This window comes from Natator depressus, chromosome 4, assembly GCF_965152275.1.
Source record: "Natator depressus isolate rNatDep1 chromosome 4, rNatDep2.hap1, whole genome shotgun sequence".
In the NCBI taxonomy this organism is placed as follows: Eukaryota; Metazoa; Chordata; order Testudines; family Cheloniidae; genus Natator; species Natator depressus.
In genome coordinates, this window is record NC_134237.1 from 51,900,381 (window position 1) to 51,920,206 (window position 19,826).

General features: G+C 40.8%; 1 protein-coding gene across 1 annotated transcript in view; it reads right to left on the reverse strand.

Annotated features, from left to right (window-relative positions):
* Positions 1–19,826, reverse strand: part of MGAT4D (MGAT4 family member D) — a 109,041-nt gene that overhangs the window by 22,382 nt on the left and 66,833 nt on the right. Inside the window, exons 6-8 of the mRNA XM_074950029.1 lie at positions 14,701–14,814; positions 12,195–12,270; positions 1,577–1,691 (exon numbers count right to left, since the gene is read on the reverse strand). Of these exons, the coding sequence (XP_074806130.1) occupies positions 1,577–1,691; positions 12,195–12,270; positions 14,701–14,814 (305 nt within the window). The remainder of the gene's footprint in view (positions 1–1,576; positions 1,692–12,194; positions 12,271–14,700; positions 14,815–19,826) is intronic.

The following is a 19,826-nucleotide window of genomic DNA, read 5'->3' on the forward strand; positions in this document are numbered from 1 at the left end:
TGGAGACTCATCTCAGTTTAACCCACACCACCTTCACTCCCAGCCCCAGCCAATGTCTCATTTCCCTGCTTTGCAGGATAGCTGAAGGCTGCTAAATGGAACAGGGAAGCATCCTGCATAGACATTTCCCTCCTATATGACCCAACCATAGATTTGTCTACAAGTTTGCTTCCTCTACATAACATTCAGGAGCAGGATGCAGTTCAATATGTTTGTTGAAACAAAATCAGTTTTGAATTACCCATTGTTCGTATTTCTAGACTGTTAAACTTGAGAATGTTGTTTGCTCATAATATGTATATTTTGTGATTACTTACCATGTTGTCAGATAGTTCAGTTATACTAACAGTTATTAAAGCAAAACAAACAACTCCTAATTTATGATGACTTAGCTGATTTAATGCACAAACTCAAGGGGCACTAACAACCAATGGGCCAAGTTTTACCTTTGGATGAGAATGCATAGCTCCCACTGACAATGAGTCAAAGTCCACTGACTTGAAATCAATTGGAGCGAAAGGCAGAATACGGCCCATTGACATTTTGGCAATCTAACCCACTTAAAATTACTCCTAGAGCATCATTCTGGTTGTGCCATAACAAGGATACACAGCTTCTAAAAATTTTATGAAAAATTTAAAATAGATTTGCAAAGGGGCTGCATTTTATTTTTAATCTTGAATTTTTAGGAATTGCTATGTGATCATCAACAGACATATAGAAACCTTTGCATGTTGAAGTATACATGTGTAAAAGGGGAACACTCACCACCAGTGCTGCAAAGGGGTCAGGCAGGGGTGCAGCAGGTGGTCACATCTTTTCATTATAGTTATGTCCTTCAGCTTCCCCAAAGGCTTTTGCCTTAATGTGGGGACTTTGGGGATTTGGGCCCTTGAACAGTCAGGGTCTTCCCCAGATGGACTCTCTGTCAAGATAAAGCCTTCTGTTGATCTCCTGGTTTTTGGGAATGGGTTAGGTATCTAGGCCCACCCTCTCCACCAAGCTCTGATCCAGGGCTCGATGATGGGCAGCTATGTTCTGCACCTTGGGGTGCTATGCAGCTGCACCCCCACCACCCCTGGGACCACTTCCTACCCACGTTTCCCATCTCTCAACAGAATAAGTTACACAATTGCAAATAAAGGCTCTATCCATCCCAATAAGCATCTTTGGAAGCCTGCCACACCTACAATTATTGTGCAAATTGTCAGTCTTGGAGGGAGGGGCTGACTCCTGGGTCCAGTTAAGTGTGTAGACAGTTAAAAAGGAGCTGGGAACATGGCAGGACCTCTTTTTCCTGTGGGAATGAATACAATGTGACTAGATCTTGGGTTAATAGGATCCTGCACTATAAGGATAATGCCTACAGGCTCAGTGCCATACAGCATGGACAGTGAGAGACTATGAACATAGACTGGGAGTCTTACATGGTTGTAGCATTTCCTAGAGAATCAGGGTTGTTTTGGGATTAGCCCTTCCAGGGGTTGAAACACAATTCCATGTAAAATTTACATTAGTAGTGCACCTCTGAGTTTGAGCTGTATGCTAATGATCCTGCAGAAGCTGCAACACTTACCAATAAATCCAAGCTGAGAGAATTCAAGAATCATCCACTCATCCGATGGCTGTTTAAGAGCAAAGTTTTTTATTTTCTGAATGTACTGAGGTTTTGCTACAATATCATCTTCTAGCTGAAAAAAAGAACAGTGAAACTGATGTTTTCCTTGCTTACAGAGAGGAGGTTATCTTAATACGTATACATTATATATTTTGTTTTATTGCTGTCAAGTATGTGACTGGAATGTGCCAGACTCTAGCACATGACAGTGATTTCTCTAGTCCTCTCAAAAGAGCCCCATCTCAGAATCACACAAATACTTGTTTTACAGTAGTACCCATAACATGCTAAGCACTTTCCAGATATTCAAGAAAGCATGAGTCCCTGTCTTAAGAGCTCTAAGGGAAAATCTAAGGATAAATAGACAAACAGACGGAGGTTAAGGTAAGGGAAACAATAACATTTTACATAAAAATAATCTCCATTCATTGTAAGAAGCATGGTAGAAGTGACTCTTTAAGAGAGACTTCTAATGTGAATGGTGTAGAGCTTTGCAGATGAGCTTGCAGGGAGGTTGTACCATGTATGGGGCTGCATGGGAGAGGACATGGAGGCAATTGTGTGATAAGCTAACAAACAGCTGGACATGGCAGGGGAATACTAGTGGAGCAAGAAGAGAGGTGTTGCAAAGCTCAATAAGGGGCAGAATCAGAGCTTTAAAATTGGTGCAAAGAAGCTTAAATTAGATGCAAGGGTGGATGGGTAGCCTCTTTACAGAAGAGAGTGGCATGATCAACTTGACGGCAAGGAAAAGGACTTTAGCAGCTGCAATTTGTATGGTTTGATGGGGACAAAGTGTGCATTTGGGAGGCCAGAGAGAGGCTATTGCAGTTGTTGAGGCAGAATATAATGAATACCAAAATGAGAGATTTGGCTGTAGTGATGCAAATAAAATGATGGAACTTTGAATTGTTGGGGAGGAAGAATTAGCAGGACTTGTATAGAGACTGGATTTGTGGGACAAGGAAAATAACCCTGAGATGACAGAAATTATGGTGTGTCAAGAGTGAAAGAAGGTTGGTGGTTGGGAATGGAAGATTAGGAGTCTCCTTTGACCACGTCATCAGTTTAAACTGATTATAAGACATCAAAGAGGAGATGCCAGAGATAAAATGAGATGCAGGAGTCAATGTAAGGAGCAGTTATTCAGTGGAGAAACAGATTTTTCAGAGATCACACCTGAAAACATATGAGCTGGTGAGATTATCTAGAGGCAGGGCATTAAGTGAGAATGGCTAGGAGACAAGGACAGAGCATTGGGGAAACCTCCAGAGAGAGGAGAAGAGGAGAACCCACCAAGAGAGATATGGACAGAACTATCAAAGGTGGGAAGAAGAGCAAGGGAGGACATTATCTCAAAAACCCAATCAGCATCAGATGTCAAGAAGAAGAAGAAGAAGAAGAAGAAAGCTGACAACATCAAAAATCAGCAGAGAAGATGAAGATAAGTAGAGGTCCTGAAATATGGTCACGAAGAGATCATTAAAGACTTCAATGAGAGCAATTAAAGTAGCAGAGAAAGCAGAAGTCAGTTTGGAACGGATCTAAGATGAAGTTTCATAGAGTCTAAAGCCTGATAGGACCATTGGTTCAGCTAGTCTGACCTCCTGTATATTCACAGGCAATTAAATTTCACCCATTTACCCTTGTATTGAGACTTTAACTTGTATTTGGCTAAAACATAACTTCCAGACAGGCATCCAGTCTTGATCTGAAGATGTCGAGAGATGGAGAATCTACCACTTTCCTTGGTAGTTTGTTCCAGGGGGTTAATCACCCTCACTGTTAAAAATGTGTCTAACTTCTACCTTGAATGTGTCAGTTTCCAGCCACTGGTTCTTGTTATGCCTTTGTTATGATGTTGAAGGAAAGAAAGTCAATGCAATGGTTGTGCAGTGCTTGATCAGGAAGTTTAGCGATGAATGGGAGGCGTGTGTGGAATTGTATAATCTAGTTGTCAGGACTGACACCTGAGAGCCTAGCAGAACACAAGACTACAGGCGTATCTTCCTTTGTTCATCAGTACTTCATAGATTAAAAGAGGCACTTTCATATGAGTGAGGTTGTTATTAAAATTTGGTTTTCAGCTAAGGAAACCAGAAAATGAGAAAATAAAAAAAGCAGCAAAATAAAATGGAAAATGGCAGTTGTTCAGATTTCAAACATTTCAGTAAAGCATTATTTCACTTTTTCAGACTATTTAAAATATTTATTTGCATTTGTGACACATGGCCAGAAAGGGTTAAGCTGCTTGCAGGCTAATAGACCCCCAATTCAACCTTTAGGGAGATATTGGTAGATAATGTCTCTGTTTCTGTGTGTTTACATATATATTGTTAGCGGTTAACAATGTAATCGAGCAGTCCCTGTCTATGCTGTATTCTATTAATTCAGAGATCAAAAGAAAACATTAACATTTAAATGAACTGTAAACACAGTGATATCACTATATTCATCTCTCTTTGAAATGTATAGCAAATCACCTGCGAATGGTGGAAGACAGGCAATTGCCTTATGTTAATCCCTGTAGCTAATTACCGATGATGCTTAGGAAATAGGTCTACTTCAAAGTCTCCATGATTGCCTATTGTTCGCATAAGGACTCCAAGCTGTCAAAAGAAGGCCTGGAACTCTATAAAGATGTCTTGGGTCCTGATCCTTTTTATCTCCGATCAGCTTGATGCTTCATGCAGAGGAAGCTTGGGTTGTAAGACAGATATCCAGTCCCATCTGGATCACCCTGAATATGAACACTGGACGATAACCTATGGACTAATTCTGAAAGAACTCTTTGCAACTACAAAGCTCACCATCTCTACTATGAATCTGATCTAAGAATTGTACTCATGTCTGTATGTATACTGATCTTTTAACCAATACACTCTCTCTCTCTTCTTTTTAAATAAATTTTAGTTTAGTTAATAAGGATTGGCTCTAAGCGTGTATTTGGGTAAGATCTGGAATACTGATTAACCTGGCAAGTAATGTGTCCAATCCTTTGGGATTGGTAGAACTTTCTTATATGATGAATAAGATTTTCAGTAATCCTCATCATATTTGACTTGGGTGTCTGGGTGGAGGCCTAAGGCTGGGTTGCTTTAAGGGAACTGTGTTGTTGGCTTCTGGGTAACCAGTGACGTATTACAGAAGCTGTTTTGTGCTGGTTTGGTAAATCTAAGTATTGGAATATCCACCAGCTTTGGGGATTGTCTGCCCCATTCTTTGCAGTTCACCCTAACTGAGTAACTCCAGTGTGGCTCCCTGGGGCCCTGATCACAGCATTTTAAACCACTATTCAGCAAATATGCAAACACCGTTTACTTGAAACATCTTGTTCTAGCACGCCCCAATGTGATCAGAACATTCAGTTATCTCATTCAAGTAAGAGACCCCCTCCTTTTTTGAAAAAAAAAAAAAAAACAAACAACAAGGAAAGCTGCAGGTTTAAAAAACACTTAAAGATGACACCATTTAGGAGATCTTCCAAACAGAGGGGTTGATCCAAAGCCCACTGAAGTAAATGAAGAGAGTCTTATTGACTTCAAAGATCTTTAGGTCAGGACTCAAACAGCATTAAAAAAGCAAATTTAAAATCCCAGTCCACTCAAGTGCTTACTGACAATGTAGTGAAAAATGTAACTATTAAAATAATACAGGAAATACATTTTTTCCCTTAAGACCTGATCACAGATGATTTTTGATACGTTTTTCTTGCTGTTTTCACTGAACTGCCTTATTGTACACTTTTCTCCCAATTTATCTTAGTTTTATTATCTTTTGTAATTTGTCTACCCAAGATCTCTTTCAATTAATTGGGCTGAGATTAAGATCATCCCTACTGATTTCCACTAATATTAAGTCAAAATGGCACTATATGTGAAAGAAAGCATATAGCATCAAATACAGTAAAAAATCTTAAATTCATCAAAACGGTACCATAGAATCTCTATGGATAGAAATTCCATGCTCGAATAATAGGAGTACAGCTGTAGGAATATACTACCAATCACCTAACCAGGATGGTGATGGTGATTGTGAAATGCACAAAGAGATTAGAGAGGTTACAAAAACAGAAAGCCCACTAACAAGGGAGGATTTATCACCTCGGAACATGTCACCTCAGGAAAGGATGCACAGATAAAACTTCTGGACATCATTAATGACTGCTTCTTGTAGCGGCTAGTCCTGGAACCCACCAGGGCAAAGGCAATTCTTGATTTAGTTCTAAGTAGTGTACAGGATCTGGTCCAAGAGTTGAACTGCTTGGTAATAGTAACCATAAAGTAATTAAATTTGACATGCAGTAGAAGGAAAATGTCAAATAAACCCACCCCAGTATCATTTAATTTCAAAAAGGCAAGTTAAGTTAAAGAGAAATTAGAAGTAACAGTCAAAAGTGTGGAATGGATGCAAGCTGCATGGCAACTTTTTAAAAACACCAAAATAGGGGCTCAAACTAAATGCATACCTCAAATTATTAAAAAAACAAAACAGTAAGACCACCAAGAAAATGCCACCATGGCTTAACAACAGAGTAAAAGAGGTGGTTAGAGGCAAAAAGACGACATTTAAAAATTGGAAGCCAAATCCTACTGAGGAAAATAGAAAAGAGCATAAACTCTGGCAAGTCAAGTGTAAAAGTATAATTAGGGAGGCCAAAAAAGAATTTGTAGAGCAGCTAGTAAAAGACACAAAAATTAAAGGCAATTTTTAAAAAAAGTAAATCAGAAGCACAAAGGCTGCCAAACAATCATTCGGGCCACTGAACAATCAAGGTGCTAAAGTAGCACTCAAGAATGTTGCGGAGAAGCTAAATTAATTCTTTGCATTGATCTTCACTGAAAAGGATCTGAGTTAGAATACCACACCTGAGCCATTCTTTTTAGGTGACAGATGTGAGGAACTGTCCCAGATTGAGGTGTCAATAGAGGAGGTTTTGGAACAAACTGATAAACAGTAATATGTCACCAGGACCAGGTCGTATTCACCCAAGAGTTTTGAAGGAACTCAAATATGAAATAACATATCACAGTTGGTAGTTCTGCAACCTATCACTTAAATCAGTCTTTGTATCAGATTACTGGAGAATAGTTTATGTAACATCAATTTTTTTAAAAGCCTCCAGCAGCAATCCTGGTAATTACACGCCAGTAGGCCTAACTTCAGCATCAGGCAAATTGTTTGAAATGATAGTAAAGAACAGAATTATCAGACACATAGATGAGCACTACATGTAAGGGAAGAGTCAACGCAGCTTTTGTAAACAGAAATCTTGCCTCACCAATCTATTAGAATCCCTTGAGGGTAACAACAAACACACGGACAAGGGTGATCCAGTGGATATAATGTATTTGGACTTTCAGAAAGCCTTTGACAAGATCCCTCACCAAAGTCTCTTAAGCAAAGTAAACAGTCATGGGATAAAAGGGAAGGTTCTCTCATGGATTTCACAAAACTGGGTGACTGGGCAACAAAACAGCAGATGAAATTCTGTGTTGATAAATACAAAGTAATGCACATTGGAAAACATAATCCCAAATATACATACAAAATGATGGGTTCTAACTTAGCTGTTAACACTCAAGAAAGATCTTGGAGTCATTGAGTAGATATTTTAGGAGAACTATCCACAAAGTGCAGCGGCTGTCAAAAAGCTAACAATGTTAGGAACCATTAGGAAAGGGATACATAATAAAACACCTTGAATACTGTGTGCAGTTCTGGTTGCCCCATCTCAAAAAGGATATATTAGAATTGGAAAAGGTACAGAGAAGGGCAACAAATACGATTAGGGGTATGGAACAGCTTCCACAGGAGGAGAGATTAAAAAATCTGAGACTGTTCAGTTTAGAAAACAGAGGACGAAGGGGGGATATAATAGAGGTCGATAAAGTCATGAATGGTGTAGAGACAGTAATAAGGAAGTGTTATTTACCCTTTTATGTAACACAAGAACCAGGGTTCACCCAATGAAATCAATAGGCAGCAGGTTTACAACAAACACAGGGAAATACTTCTTCACACAACACACAGTCAACCTGGTAACTCGTTGCCAGAAGATTTTATGAAGGCCAAAAATATAACTGGATTCATAAAAGAATTATACAAGTTCACAGAGGATAGAGCCCTCAATGACAATTAGGCAAGATGGTCAGGAACACAACCTCATGCTCTGGGTGTCTCTAAGCCTCCAACTGCCAGAAGCTGGGAATAGACGACAGGGTATGGACCACTCAATAAAATTGCCCTGTTATGTTCATTCCCTCTGAACCATCTGGCACTGGCCACTGTCAGAAGAGAGGATACTGGGTTAGATGGAGCATTAGTCTGACCCAGTATGGCCATTCTTATGTTCTTATTAAGTCAATGGCAGTCAATAAGAAAAAATTGTGAGATGGCAGGTTTGCTACAGATACTAGAGTGGAAAAACACCTCAAAAAAGTAAGGCTGAGTATATAACAAATTCTGAATGAAGATGGTGAAAGCTGCTGTCACATTTAATGTTTTCGTTTAAGTTCCCATGAGGATTGATAGAAAACACTTTCCAACAACTGTAGTAATTGAACTACTCAAAGATGCTTTCAGCTTTGGAAACACATAATTACCTAAGTATAAAAACTCTAAATTGACATGAGAAAAAAAACTACATCTCCTCCTAGGTATGGAGAAATTTGATAGCCTGCTTTTATGGATGACTTACAATCCTATTATCCTGACTCTGGCATTAATACAAGTGTCTCAAGAGGCTCTAGTGTACTGCAAAAAAGTTGAGCAGTTACAGTGAAAATGACAATTGTTTCTAAACATCTCTCAATCTTTTACTGATTAACAAAGACATTACCAAGTATAAAGAGAGCAGAGCTGAAGATACAGTAGCTTATCACATACAAAAACTTAAAGTAGAAGAGATGACTGAATAAATGTTAGGACTCGTTATCTTTTTCCAAATATTTATTTGTGATAAGTGCACTTCACAAAGCAGCTCACTTAGACCCCAATTCAGCAAAGACCTTATATTTAAATGCTTTGCTGAACTGGGGCTTTAGCTGGCATGTGATAGTAAGTGAATTGTAGATACACAATTACATAACTTTATTGTCTTTTCAACTTTAGAAGTTCATATAAGTTATTTACCAAAATGATACTATTTCTGAGAAAACAGTAAAATAAACTCTCAGTTTTAAGATTGCCCTAAAATACTAAACATACCCAACAAGTAAAACAAAAGCATCTGAAAAAATGTCACCAAACCTCAATTTTAATCTAAAATGTTTATGTTACAGTATGGTAAGTAATGGGCTCAGGAAAAGAATTTTTAAGCTTTTTCTTCATGTTGTTATGGAGCTTCCAAATAGTGGCCTAGAGTATTCCCATTAGATCCATGCGTGCAGAGGGTCCTCAGCTGCCACTGTAGCACCCATTTCATCCCCCTTGTCTGAAGCCTCTCTGTACAAGTCAGGGTGTGTGCTGGGGAAAGATCCAGAGACTGGACAGACCAAGGGAAGGAGTGTCAGGCTGGGAAAGGGCCAAGAGGAAGGGCATCATTTCCCTTCTAGTCCTCCAGAAAAGTGCTATAGGCACCACCACAACCTAGGTTCTGGGTATATGCCACGAGGCAGCCCTTAAGATGTCTCAGATAAGGTAAACAACATTTAATTATTCTTAAAGGAAACTGGAAATTCATAATAACCATCCCTATGCAAGCACCAATATTTCTGGTATTGTTACAATCTTCCCCAATCACACCAACACAAATCATAGAATTATAGAAGATTAGGGTTGGAAGAGACCTCAGGAGGTCATCTAGTCCAACCCCCTGCTCAATGGAGGACCAACCCCAACTAAATCATCCCAGCCAGGGCTTTGTCAAGATGGGCCTTAAAAACCTCTAAGGATGGAGATTCCACCACCTCCCTAAGTAACTCATTCCAGTGCTTCACCACCCTCCTAGTGAAATAGTTTTTCCTAATATGCAACCTAGACCTCCCCCACTGCAACTTGAGACTATTGCTCCTTGTTCTGTCATCTGCCACCACTGAGAACAGCCTAGATCCATCCTCTTTGGAAGCCCCCTTCAGGTAGTTGAAGGCTGCTAGCAAATCCCCCCTCACTCTTCTCTTCTGCAGACTAAATAAGACCAGTTCCCTCAGCCTCTCCTCGTAAGTCATGTGTTCCAGTCCCCTAATCATTTTTGTTGCCCTCCACTGGACTCTCTCCAATTCGTCCACATCTTTTCTGTAGTGGGGGGCCCAAAACTGGACGCAATACTCCAGATGTGGCCCCATCAGTGCCGAATAGAGGGGAATAATCACTTCCTTCAATCTGCTGGCAATGCTCCTACTAATGCAGCCCAATGTACCATTAGCCTTCTTGGCAACAAGGGCACACTGTTGACTCATATCCAGCTTCTCATCCACTGTAATCCCCAGGTCCTTTTCTGCAGAACTGCTTCTTAGCCAGTCAGTCCCCAGCCTGTAGCGGTGCATGGGATTCTTCCATCCTAAGTGCAGGACTCTGCACTTGTCCTTGTTGAGCCTTATCAGATTTCTTTTGGCCCAATCCTCCAATTTGTCTAGGTCACTCTGGACCCTGTCCCTACCCTCCAGCGTATCTACCTCTCCCCACAGCTTAGTGTCATCTGCTAAAAGTACAGAGCACTTTGTTTGGAGACATTGTTAACTTCTGGACAGCCATCCTCTCCCTGGCTGTGTCTAAGGTGCATTAGAGACTTGGGTAACATTTTCAGGAGTGTGCAAGTGACATAGGCAGCTCAATCCCATTTTCAAACATGACTTAGGCGGTTAGGAGTCTATGTCTCATTAACTTGCACTGATACTTTAGCTCCTAAGCACATAGGTGCTGGAACTAGGGGTGGGGGGGGGGGTGCTGTAGCACCCCTTGGCTTGAAGTGGTTTCCACCATATACAGGGTTTACAGTTTGGTTCAATGGCTCTCAGCACCCCCACTATATGAATGGTTCCAGCACCCCTGCCTAAGCAGGTCAATCATGTTTGAAGATTGGGCTTAGGCTCTTAAGTAGAACGGGTCAAAAATTTTCGGATGGAACATTTTTCCACCAGAAAATGCTGCTTTATCAAAAATCAACATATTCTCCAGGAATGAGTCTTTTTTGACAAAATTCTGATGGAAACCTGCCTGCCAAGGATTACCAAAACATGCCTGGTTTCCTGACAGCTCCCCTGTCTGGCTCCTCAGGAGCCCATCTGGTGTGCTAACATGGAACCAGAAGCCTGGAAGCTCTGGAGGCTCCCAACTCCGTAGCAGCCTGGGCTTCCTCACTCCAGGGCAGCCTGCAAAGTGGGCTGCTGAAGATTCAGGGATTCCAGGGTCCCAAAGCTCCTCTTTAGCCTGGGAACTCTGGCTCCCAGGATCCCCAAGTTGTGCAGTTCCTCACCTGGCAGGTTGTTGGGGTTCTGGGCAGCCTTGGAAACATTTCTAAAAACATTGAAATGAAATGGCCAAGTAAAAATTCCCATTCTGTGGGTAATGTCTACATCTCATTTTTCATTCTGTTTCAAAACAATTTTTTTTGAAGTTTCAGTATTTCCCGCAGAACAGGATTTTCCATCTTTGGACAGTTCTACTCCTAAATCACTTTGAAAGTTTTTACCTTTAACCAGTAGCAGTTCCAGAAAAGAGGAGAAGCAGCCCTTCTATGTGCCCCATCCTGCTGCTGACCACCTGGAAGAACCCTTCCATGCAGAACCCTAGGATCCATCATGGGATTGGGAAAGCCTCACTCCCATTCCAGTTCTCTTCCCACCTGAATGGAATTTCTGGATGCTCTCCTCTCCAGTGAAACCCATTGTAAACATTAAATGAGGTAAAGATGCTTTCTACCTGGTATTCTTTCCTGGTTTCATATCTCTTCCCCCACACATCACCACCATTATTTTTAGCTAGTTTATTGTTTCTCTCAGACAGCTGTTGTGAAATTTTCTAGATGGTTACAGTGGAGTGCATTCTTTTCATTGTAGACTGCTAATCAGCCATATGTCTTGACTTGTTCTGAAGTTAAGCCCAGATTTATGTAGATCCAACCGCCCACACGTTCTGGGGAAGTTGTGGGTCTGAATTTTGCAGTTCAGCATACACACATCCCAGTTTGTTTTAATGAAATGAACTAGTTCATATTTTTCCCATTTTGGAAAAATCCTTTGAGAGATTTTGGCCAGCTATGACCTGGGCTGTCACCTGGATCTGTAACCACACTGTCTGTTTATACTACAAGCAAAAACTCATTAAAAACAGATTCCCCTAACCTGGCCAGAAAGTTGTTTGATGGTTCAATTAGTTTGCAAGTCTGTCATTCAGCCCTGCGAATATCAGAAAGGTACAAATGAAACTACCATTTTAGATCAAATAATACATAGTTGTAAGATGAATACCTATGAAAATATGGAGACTCATGCTTACAAATGATGTGAGCAAATATACTGAAAAACACAGGAGACTTACCTTCATGGTGTAGTTCAACAGTAATAAACTGCCAATACTAAAAATCAGCACATTTTATTTATTGATTTACAGTTGGTTATTGATAATGTGAACATACCTGTAAATAAAATGTTCCCTTAGGTTGTGCATACAGCATTAAAAAGCTATAATCCAAATTCTGTTTAGTTCTCCACCTAAACATAAACAACACATTCTGTTAAATTTTCTCTGGATTTCTCAATGGAGTCATCAGCATAATGCTGGCATTAGAACACTGTAGTTACGAAGTCTATACTAGCAACTACTCCCACTCACTATTAAATGGATCAGAGGAAAAGCTAGTAAAAAAAAGTGTCTGATTCAAAATAAACTCAGTTTTAGAATTTCCTCTATGCACTGCACATAAACCAATTTACACATTTCAGGTGAACTAAACCACTCTTCTTGTTTTGTTATAAATAGCACTAGTCAACATACAGTTATAATTTATTGAGATTTCACCATGCAGTAAAATAGAGTGCTTTTATGAGTCAACACAGAAGCAGGTCAACAAACTTAATTGTTATATTTAATAGTAAAATGTAAATTTTGCTCTACAAAGCAAACCATCTCATTTTACTATCAATAAAGTTGATATTTGTTAATCTGCAACAAGACTTTAAAGAAGCAGATTTATAAAAAGTGATAAGCAAAAAGATTTCCAGAAATTAATTACTGTAGTACATCTGATAGGCTCATGACTTTAATTATCAAATTCCATGTACCTGATACATTCCTGAACTAGGAATATTTTTACCTTTATTATCTTAGAGTATATATATACAATTTTCAGTACCTCATAATTTTGTTCAGCAGTAGAGATCAAAGAGGTGATCATTTCATACTTGTCACTAAATCTTTTTCAGGCAGTCTTTCCCATATAGTTTCAGTGGGGGCAATAATGCTTGTGTGAATAAGGAGAGTACGATTTTGCCATTCATTTAGTACTTAAGACCCTTTAATTAATCTGTTTCTCATTCTAAACATTTTCTAAAAACATTCCTTCTGAGAAGTGAGAGTCCCTTAAAATCTATCATGCTTACCAGAAGATAGTTAATTTACAAATGATCACCTGGGGCCAAAAGTTAAAAGGCGCTCAAGGCCAAATTAGAAAGTGCTCAAGCACCCAACGTGGGAAATTCCAATATTACAAAGTTTGTTTTCATCCCAAATTGGGACAAAAGTGAAAATATCAAAATCTGAGTGAAACACAATTCCTCAAAAGTGATTTAGAATGATCAAAAATGGGACTATTCAGACATTCCTGAATTGAAACATTTCAATTTGGTTTGTGAAACTGATTGCAATGTTTCATTTTGCATCAATTCGACACTGAAAAGTGTCGACCTGAGCTACCGTGGTGCCTCATGGGAGTTGTAGTTTGAGCACACCACGCCATCAGTCTCCTTTCTAGGCCTTGTCCCCCAGTTGAACTGTATCTCCCAAGACTCATCACCACGATTCAACCAGAGAAGAGACTAACGTGGTTCATGGGAGATGCATCCAGCCAGAGAGCTCAGCCAGAGAGGAGAACAGGAGCATGAGGCACCATGGCAACTCAGGCAGACACAGATCTGAACTGAAATTAAACATTCTGATTTGGTTTGACAAACCAAGGTATTTCGATTTGGGTCAATCCAACTTGAAATGAAATACTTAATTTCATTGTTACTGAGTAAAAATGGAAAATTTCCCATGAAAATTTCCCATGAAAAATGTCAAATCTGTGGAAATTGCATTTTGATGAAAATTCCTAATCAGATCTATTGATATTAAATATTGTTTTTGCTTATTATTTTTGAAATTCCACAAAGCTTATTTATAAAAAAGAGTTCTTCCTTCACCTTATCTATAAAGGTTTGAGGATGACTACAAAATCCAAATTATAGCTGTGCAATTCTAAGAATTTGGGCCTTGATGGGAGCAACTAGGAATATTCTACCCATGTGTACCAAATATATTTGCTCCCTAGAAAGAATGGGATTTAATTTAAAAAAAAGCAACCTGATTTCATTCATGTATGCAACATGCACTACTGTTCTCTTGCTATCATCTGTGTTGCTTCAAACTGGCAGCTCATTGCTCTTGAGCATATGAATGTGGAGCCACGAAAGTTGTTGGTGACAATCTAAACTTATTTTTGGTCTACGAAAAACTGATTGGCTTCTGTAAATCAACCAGTTTCAGGTTATAGTTTCCTGCTAATGAATTTGAAGCAAGTGGGCCAGTGATACCACCAAGAGTTAGTAAAGATGATTCATTATATTATATAGCAGTAACAACAAAAGTGAGGCCATCTATCAACATACTATTCTAATCTATATAAATCATCATCTGGCACTATATACTCAGTTTTAAACCTGTTGGATTTTTAGAAGCAGGAGAGAATGTTTTGCTCTCACTCTGAAGTTGATGGACACCGACAACAGCATTGGTTTCCACCATACTTATACTTGTATTAAATAAATTTTCCATGACCTTCTGCTTAAACTTACAGTGCTTTATCAATTTAAATACAGTGGACTAATTAAAGGAGTTACTGCTGGAACAAAATTCTTGGAAAGTTTTTACATAGCCTATCTTACCTTACTCTTTCCTTTGAGTCTCCAAATGTTTCCTTGAGATTGGAGAAGTCTGGGTAATAGGAAGCAAGAGGGGAAATAACCTCAAGAACGCCCGATTGCACTTCGTTAGGGAAGCTGTAAAGAAAAGATTAATAACTATGGGCTAAATCAACAAAAGGACTTAGACATTGCAACTGCCAGCATTGCAATGCCTAACATTTAGGCACCCTGATGCTCAGTGGAATCTTGAGCACCAAGTTATACAATGCATGGGGAAAGTTAGGCACCTAAGAATGGGATTCTTAGAAGCCAGGAAGCTGATCAGGACCTAAGCTAGCCAGTAGGAAATGCTGGGGAGAGGAGCAGGGACTAGGCCCCATGCTTCAAATGTAGTTAGGTGCCTAAGTGTGGGTCACAGGGAGGTGCCTATCTCCACTTGGAATTCACAGCCATGAACCCTTTCCTGGAGTTAGGTGCCTAGTTCAGGTCAGCCCTTTCTCACAAAAATGACCGAGAGAGAAAGACCACTCCACCACAGCCAATAGCCCAGAGGTTACAGCACTCACCTATGATATGGGAAACCTGTTTTTCAAATACCTACTCAGCCCAGTTTTGAGCAGGGATTTGAACTTGGATCTCCCATGTCAGTTCCCGAGTCACTGGGCTGTTGGGTATTCTGGGATGGGTATACAGACACACACACTCTCTCTCACTTGTTTCTTGATCTGCTTCCCCCCGACTGTCTGACATGGTCTGCGAATCCCTACCAGATCAGGCCCCACAGGTGAGACAGGCAGGGGAACAACTAGTTTGAGAATCCTGCTAGGGTGCCGAGCACTCAGTGGAATCAGGATTCAGGTGGTTTTGTGCATGCCCACTGGCAAAAACTTAGATGCCTAAGGAATTTAAGTACCTACAGGTTTAGGCGGTAACTGACTGGACATTTTTAAGATCATAGTGGTGCCTAAAGGGGCAGTTAGGTATTTAAGAGCTTTTCTACACAATGGGATAATGCACTCAAAGGGGATGTGATTTCAAAAGCACATTAATTGGTCTATGTAGACTCTGCTGGTATGCGCTAAATGTTCCCTTGTCTGCTTTGATATAGTGCTGTTTGAAACAGTACTATGTTAAAGCACACTGGGGAACCCTTAGACCTGCTAGTGCACACTACACGAGCCAATTAATACATGTATTTTAGAAATCACCCTCCCATACAGCTCATTACTCACCATGTAGACAAGCCCTAAAATTCCTTGTGGATCTAACTAGCCCTCAGGTGTTAATCCTGGCATAGGGATCTGTACAGGCAGTTCCTAACCCCACGTTCAATCCCAGACCATGTCTACATGAGCAAAAAGATGTGTTTTTAAAAATCAAGCTAACTGATATAAACTTAACTCAACTGAAAAGTATACTGAGGCTTGTTCTACACTTGAAAGTTTTACAGGAATAACCATTTTGGTTCAGACATTTTAGTAAAATAGTTAAACTGGTAATAGCCCTAATGTGGATGTAACTATACTGGTATAAAAGTGACCTATACTGGTATAGCTTTTCCCATATGGGATGGGGAATAACTATGTGCTAGAGAGTAGAGATGTCACACTTCATGTACACTCTTCATGAAGTCTTTGGCTTTCCTATGACACACTTTCTGCTGTGGAGCGGAAACAAAGGAATCTAGAACAGGACAGTAGCATGCTACAGGCAGACAGTTGCAGGAAGTTTTACCACCTTATTTCTGTGCATAGTTTCCATTCTTAATAAAGGGTTATCTTCAAACTGGTCTGTTTGTTGGTAAAAAATGGTTACCTTCCTTTCTATAGCTGTTCTTTGAGATGTGTTTTACATGTTCAGTTCCACTGTAGGTGACTCAGAAGCAAACACACACAGAGGTGGGTTTGGAATCTACCTGAACAGAGACTGTAAAACAACCCGCCCAAAACGGGTATCATCTCTGGACTGACTGGCAATGGCATAATGAGAAGCAAAACTGTGGACTAATGACCAAGTGGCTGCTTTAAAAATATCTACAATTGGCACTGGACCCAAGAAAGCTGCAGAAGCTGCTTGTCTGGTGAGAGAATGCACCAACACTCTAGTTGGCAGAATAGTATTAGCTAGTGGGTAGCACAAACACACATGAAGTGGGACCTAGGATGAGATTTTCTGAGTGGAAACTGGTTGGCCTTTAGCTCTGTCTGCAACACTACAAACAACTGCGTAGAGGATCTAAAAGATTTACTCCAGTCCATGTAGAAAGCTAAAACCCTTCTCACATCCAATGAGTAAAGCTGTTCTTCATCCCTGTGTGCATGAGGTTTCGGAAAGAACAATGGCAAAGAGATTGCTTGGTTAACATGAAAATCAGAGGCTACTTTCGTGAGAAATTTTGGGTGAGGACAGAGATAAACTTTATCCTTATGGAAAACTATGTAGGGGGATTCTGACAACTCGCCCACCCTTCTGGCTGAGGGTGCCATCAGAAATGATACCTTCATGGAAAGGTGAAGAAGAGAGCAAGTTGCCAGGAGCAAAAAGGGAGGTCCCATAATTTTTGCTAGAACTAAGTTCAGGTCCCCAGGAGAGATGGGGTCTCATACATATGGGCATAATCTGACCAAGCCCTTTAGGAAGTGGGTAATAATGGGGTTTGAAAAAAGATCTATCATCCACCAAGAAGTGGAAGGCCAGAATGGCTGTCAGATGCACCCTTACAGAGCTAATAGTCAAACTCTGTTTTAGATCTAGTAGATAGTCCAGCATGAGGTCCGGGGTGCCTGCTCTGGAGATGCACCTTTCGCATGACACCAGATGGAGAAATGCTTCTGTTTAGCCATGTAAGTGCTTCTAGTTGAGAGTTTTCTGCTATTCAGAAGCACTTCTTGAATGTCCTTCAAGCAGGACTTTCCAAAGGATATCAGCCATGAAGCATCCACACTGTCGGATGAAGAGCTTGGAGATTGGAATGGAGTCCCAGAAAATTACATCTAAATCCAATGGGAGAGACAGGGGAGGCTTGACTGACAAGGATATCAGGATCAAGTACCAGTGTCGATCACGCAATGCCGGTGCTACAAGGATGAGGTGAACACGGTCTTATTTCACTTTGAAAACAACCAGGGGAATCAGGGGAAAAGCATATAAGAGAAATTTCTTCCAGGATAGAGAAAAGCATCTGTCAACAAGCCTGGACCAAGCCCGCCTTGGAAACAGAACTGATGTCATTTTCTATTGGTTCTTGTTGCAAACAGGTCCACTTGAGGAGTTCCCTGGAGCTGGAAGATGGACCTGGCCACATTTGAACGTCGTGAGCACTCATGGTGATCGGAGAAGGATTTGCTCAGCTTAACCACTAAAATGTTCTGTTTTTCAGGATGATAAGCAGCTCTGAGATGAACTGGGTTGGCTAAAAAGAAGTTCTAGAGGCACGCTGCCTCCTGGCACAGTTAGTTCAACTGTGCTTCTGCTTGTTTGTTTATGTAAAATATGGTCACCGAATTGTCTGTCAGAATTAACAATTTTTTCCCCCACTACATGGGGGAGGAAGACCAAGCAGGCTAGACATACCTCTCTTAACTCCCTGACATTTATGAGTCTTTTGAGGCTACCGAAGACCTTGAGTCTGCAGGGACCCCATATAAGTCCCCCAGCCCAGAAAAGACACATTAGTAGCAGGGGGAGAAAGGGAACCCCCATGCAAACTTTCAGAAGGTTCATCTACCAGTCTAGAAATGACAAAATTAACATTGGCACTCCAACCACTTTAGCCAAATGGTGATGACTCATGGCACACATTAATACTAGCCATGCCTGCAGCTTTCTGAGGTGTGATCTGGTGTGCTGAACTACATAGGTACATGCTGCCATGTGACCGAGAAGACTGAGGCAGCTGCATATTGTTGTGCGGCAGCATGCTCTCAGTTGCAGCACTAAATCCTGTAAAGTTTCTAACCTGGCTTGTGGTAGCAAGGCCATAACCTTTGTGGAGTCTAAGACTGCCCTGATTAATTCTTTTGTCTGTACCAGTTTCAGGATTGATTTGTCTCGATTTACTAGGAGCCCCAGCGCATCACATGTGGACAGGACAGTTGATACACTGGATAGGTCTTGAGCCTTAGACCAACCTCTGATCAACCAGTCGTCCAGGTATAGGAATATATGAACACCTAATTTTCGTAGGTGAGTTGCTACGACTGCCATGGATTTTGTGAACACTCGGGGAGCAGCTGACAGACCAAACACAAGCACTGTGAACTGATAATGGCACCCATTCACCACAAATCTGAGACACTTCCAATGATCGTGATGTATTGCAACATGGAACTAAGCATCCTTTAAGTTGAGGGCAGCATACGAGTCCCCCTGCTCCAGGAAAGGAATAGTTGAAGCTAGGGTAACCATGTGGAATTTTATTTTCTTCAGGAATTTGTTCAACTGTCTTAGATCTAAAATAAGCCTGAGACCCCCATTTGTCTTGGGGATCAGGAAGTAGTGGGAATAGAAGCCCTTCCCCTGAGGTACAAGGGGACTTCCTCTATGGCCCCTGCCAGAAGAAGAGATTGGACCTCCTGTTGAAGGGAAATCTTGTGAGAGTGGTCCCTGGAGAGGATTGGGGAAGGGGGTTGAGGGGTAGAAATTAACTGGTTGGCATACCCAGTTCCACTGTGCTTAAGACCCACTGGTCTGAAGTTATGTGGACCCAAGCATTTAGAAAGTGGGATAAGCAACTGGTAAACAAATGATGGCGAACAGAGGGAGTTATGGTGACTGGTACACTGTCCTTGACAAACCCATCAACATGCCTCTTTGAATGAGGCAGTTGGACAGGGTGAGCCCATTGATGCTTAGGAGGAGGGCAGTGGAGGGCATCTCCTATAACCTTTGCCCTTTTTCCTTGGCAGATCTTGAGATTGGGAAGCAAACCCTGGTGTTTCTATGGCTGCTGCAGATGAAACTGCTTTCTTTTTGCTGCTGGGATATAGATCACAAGGAATTTGAGTGTTGCCCTAGAATCCTTAAGGTTATGAAGCCTGCCATTTGTTTTCTCTGAAAAGAGGGAGGGATCTTTGAAATGTATGTCCTGGATAGTCTGTTGGACTTCTAGAGATAGACCACAAGACTGCAACCACGTACATCTTCTC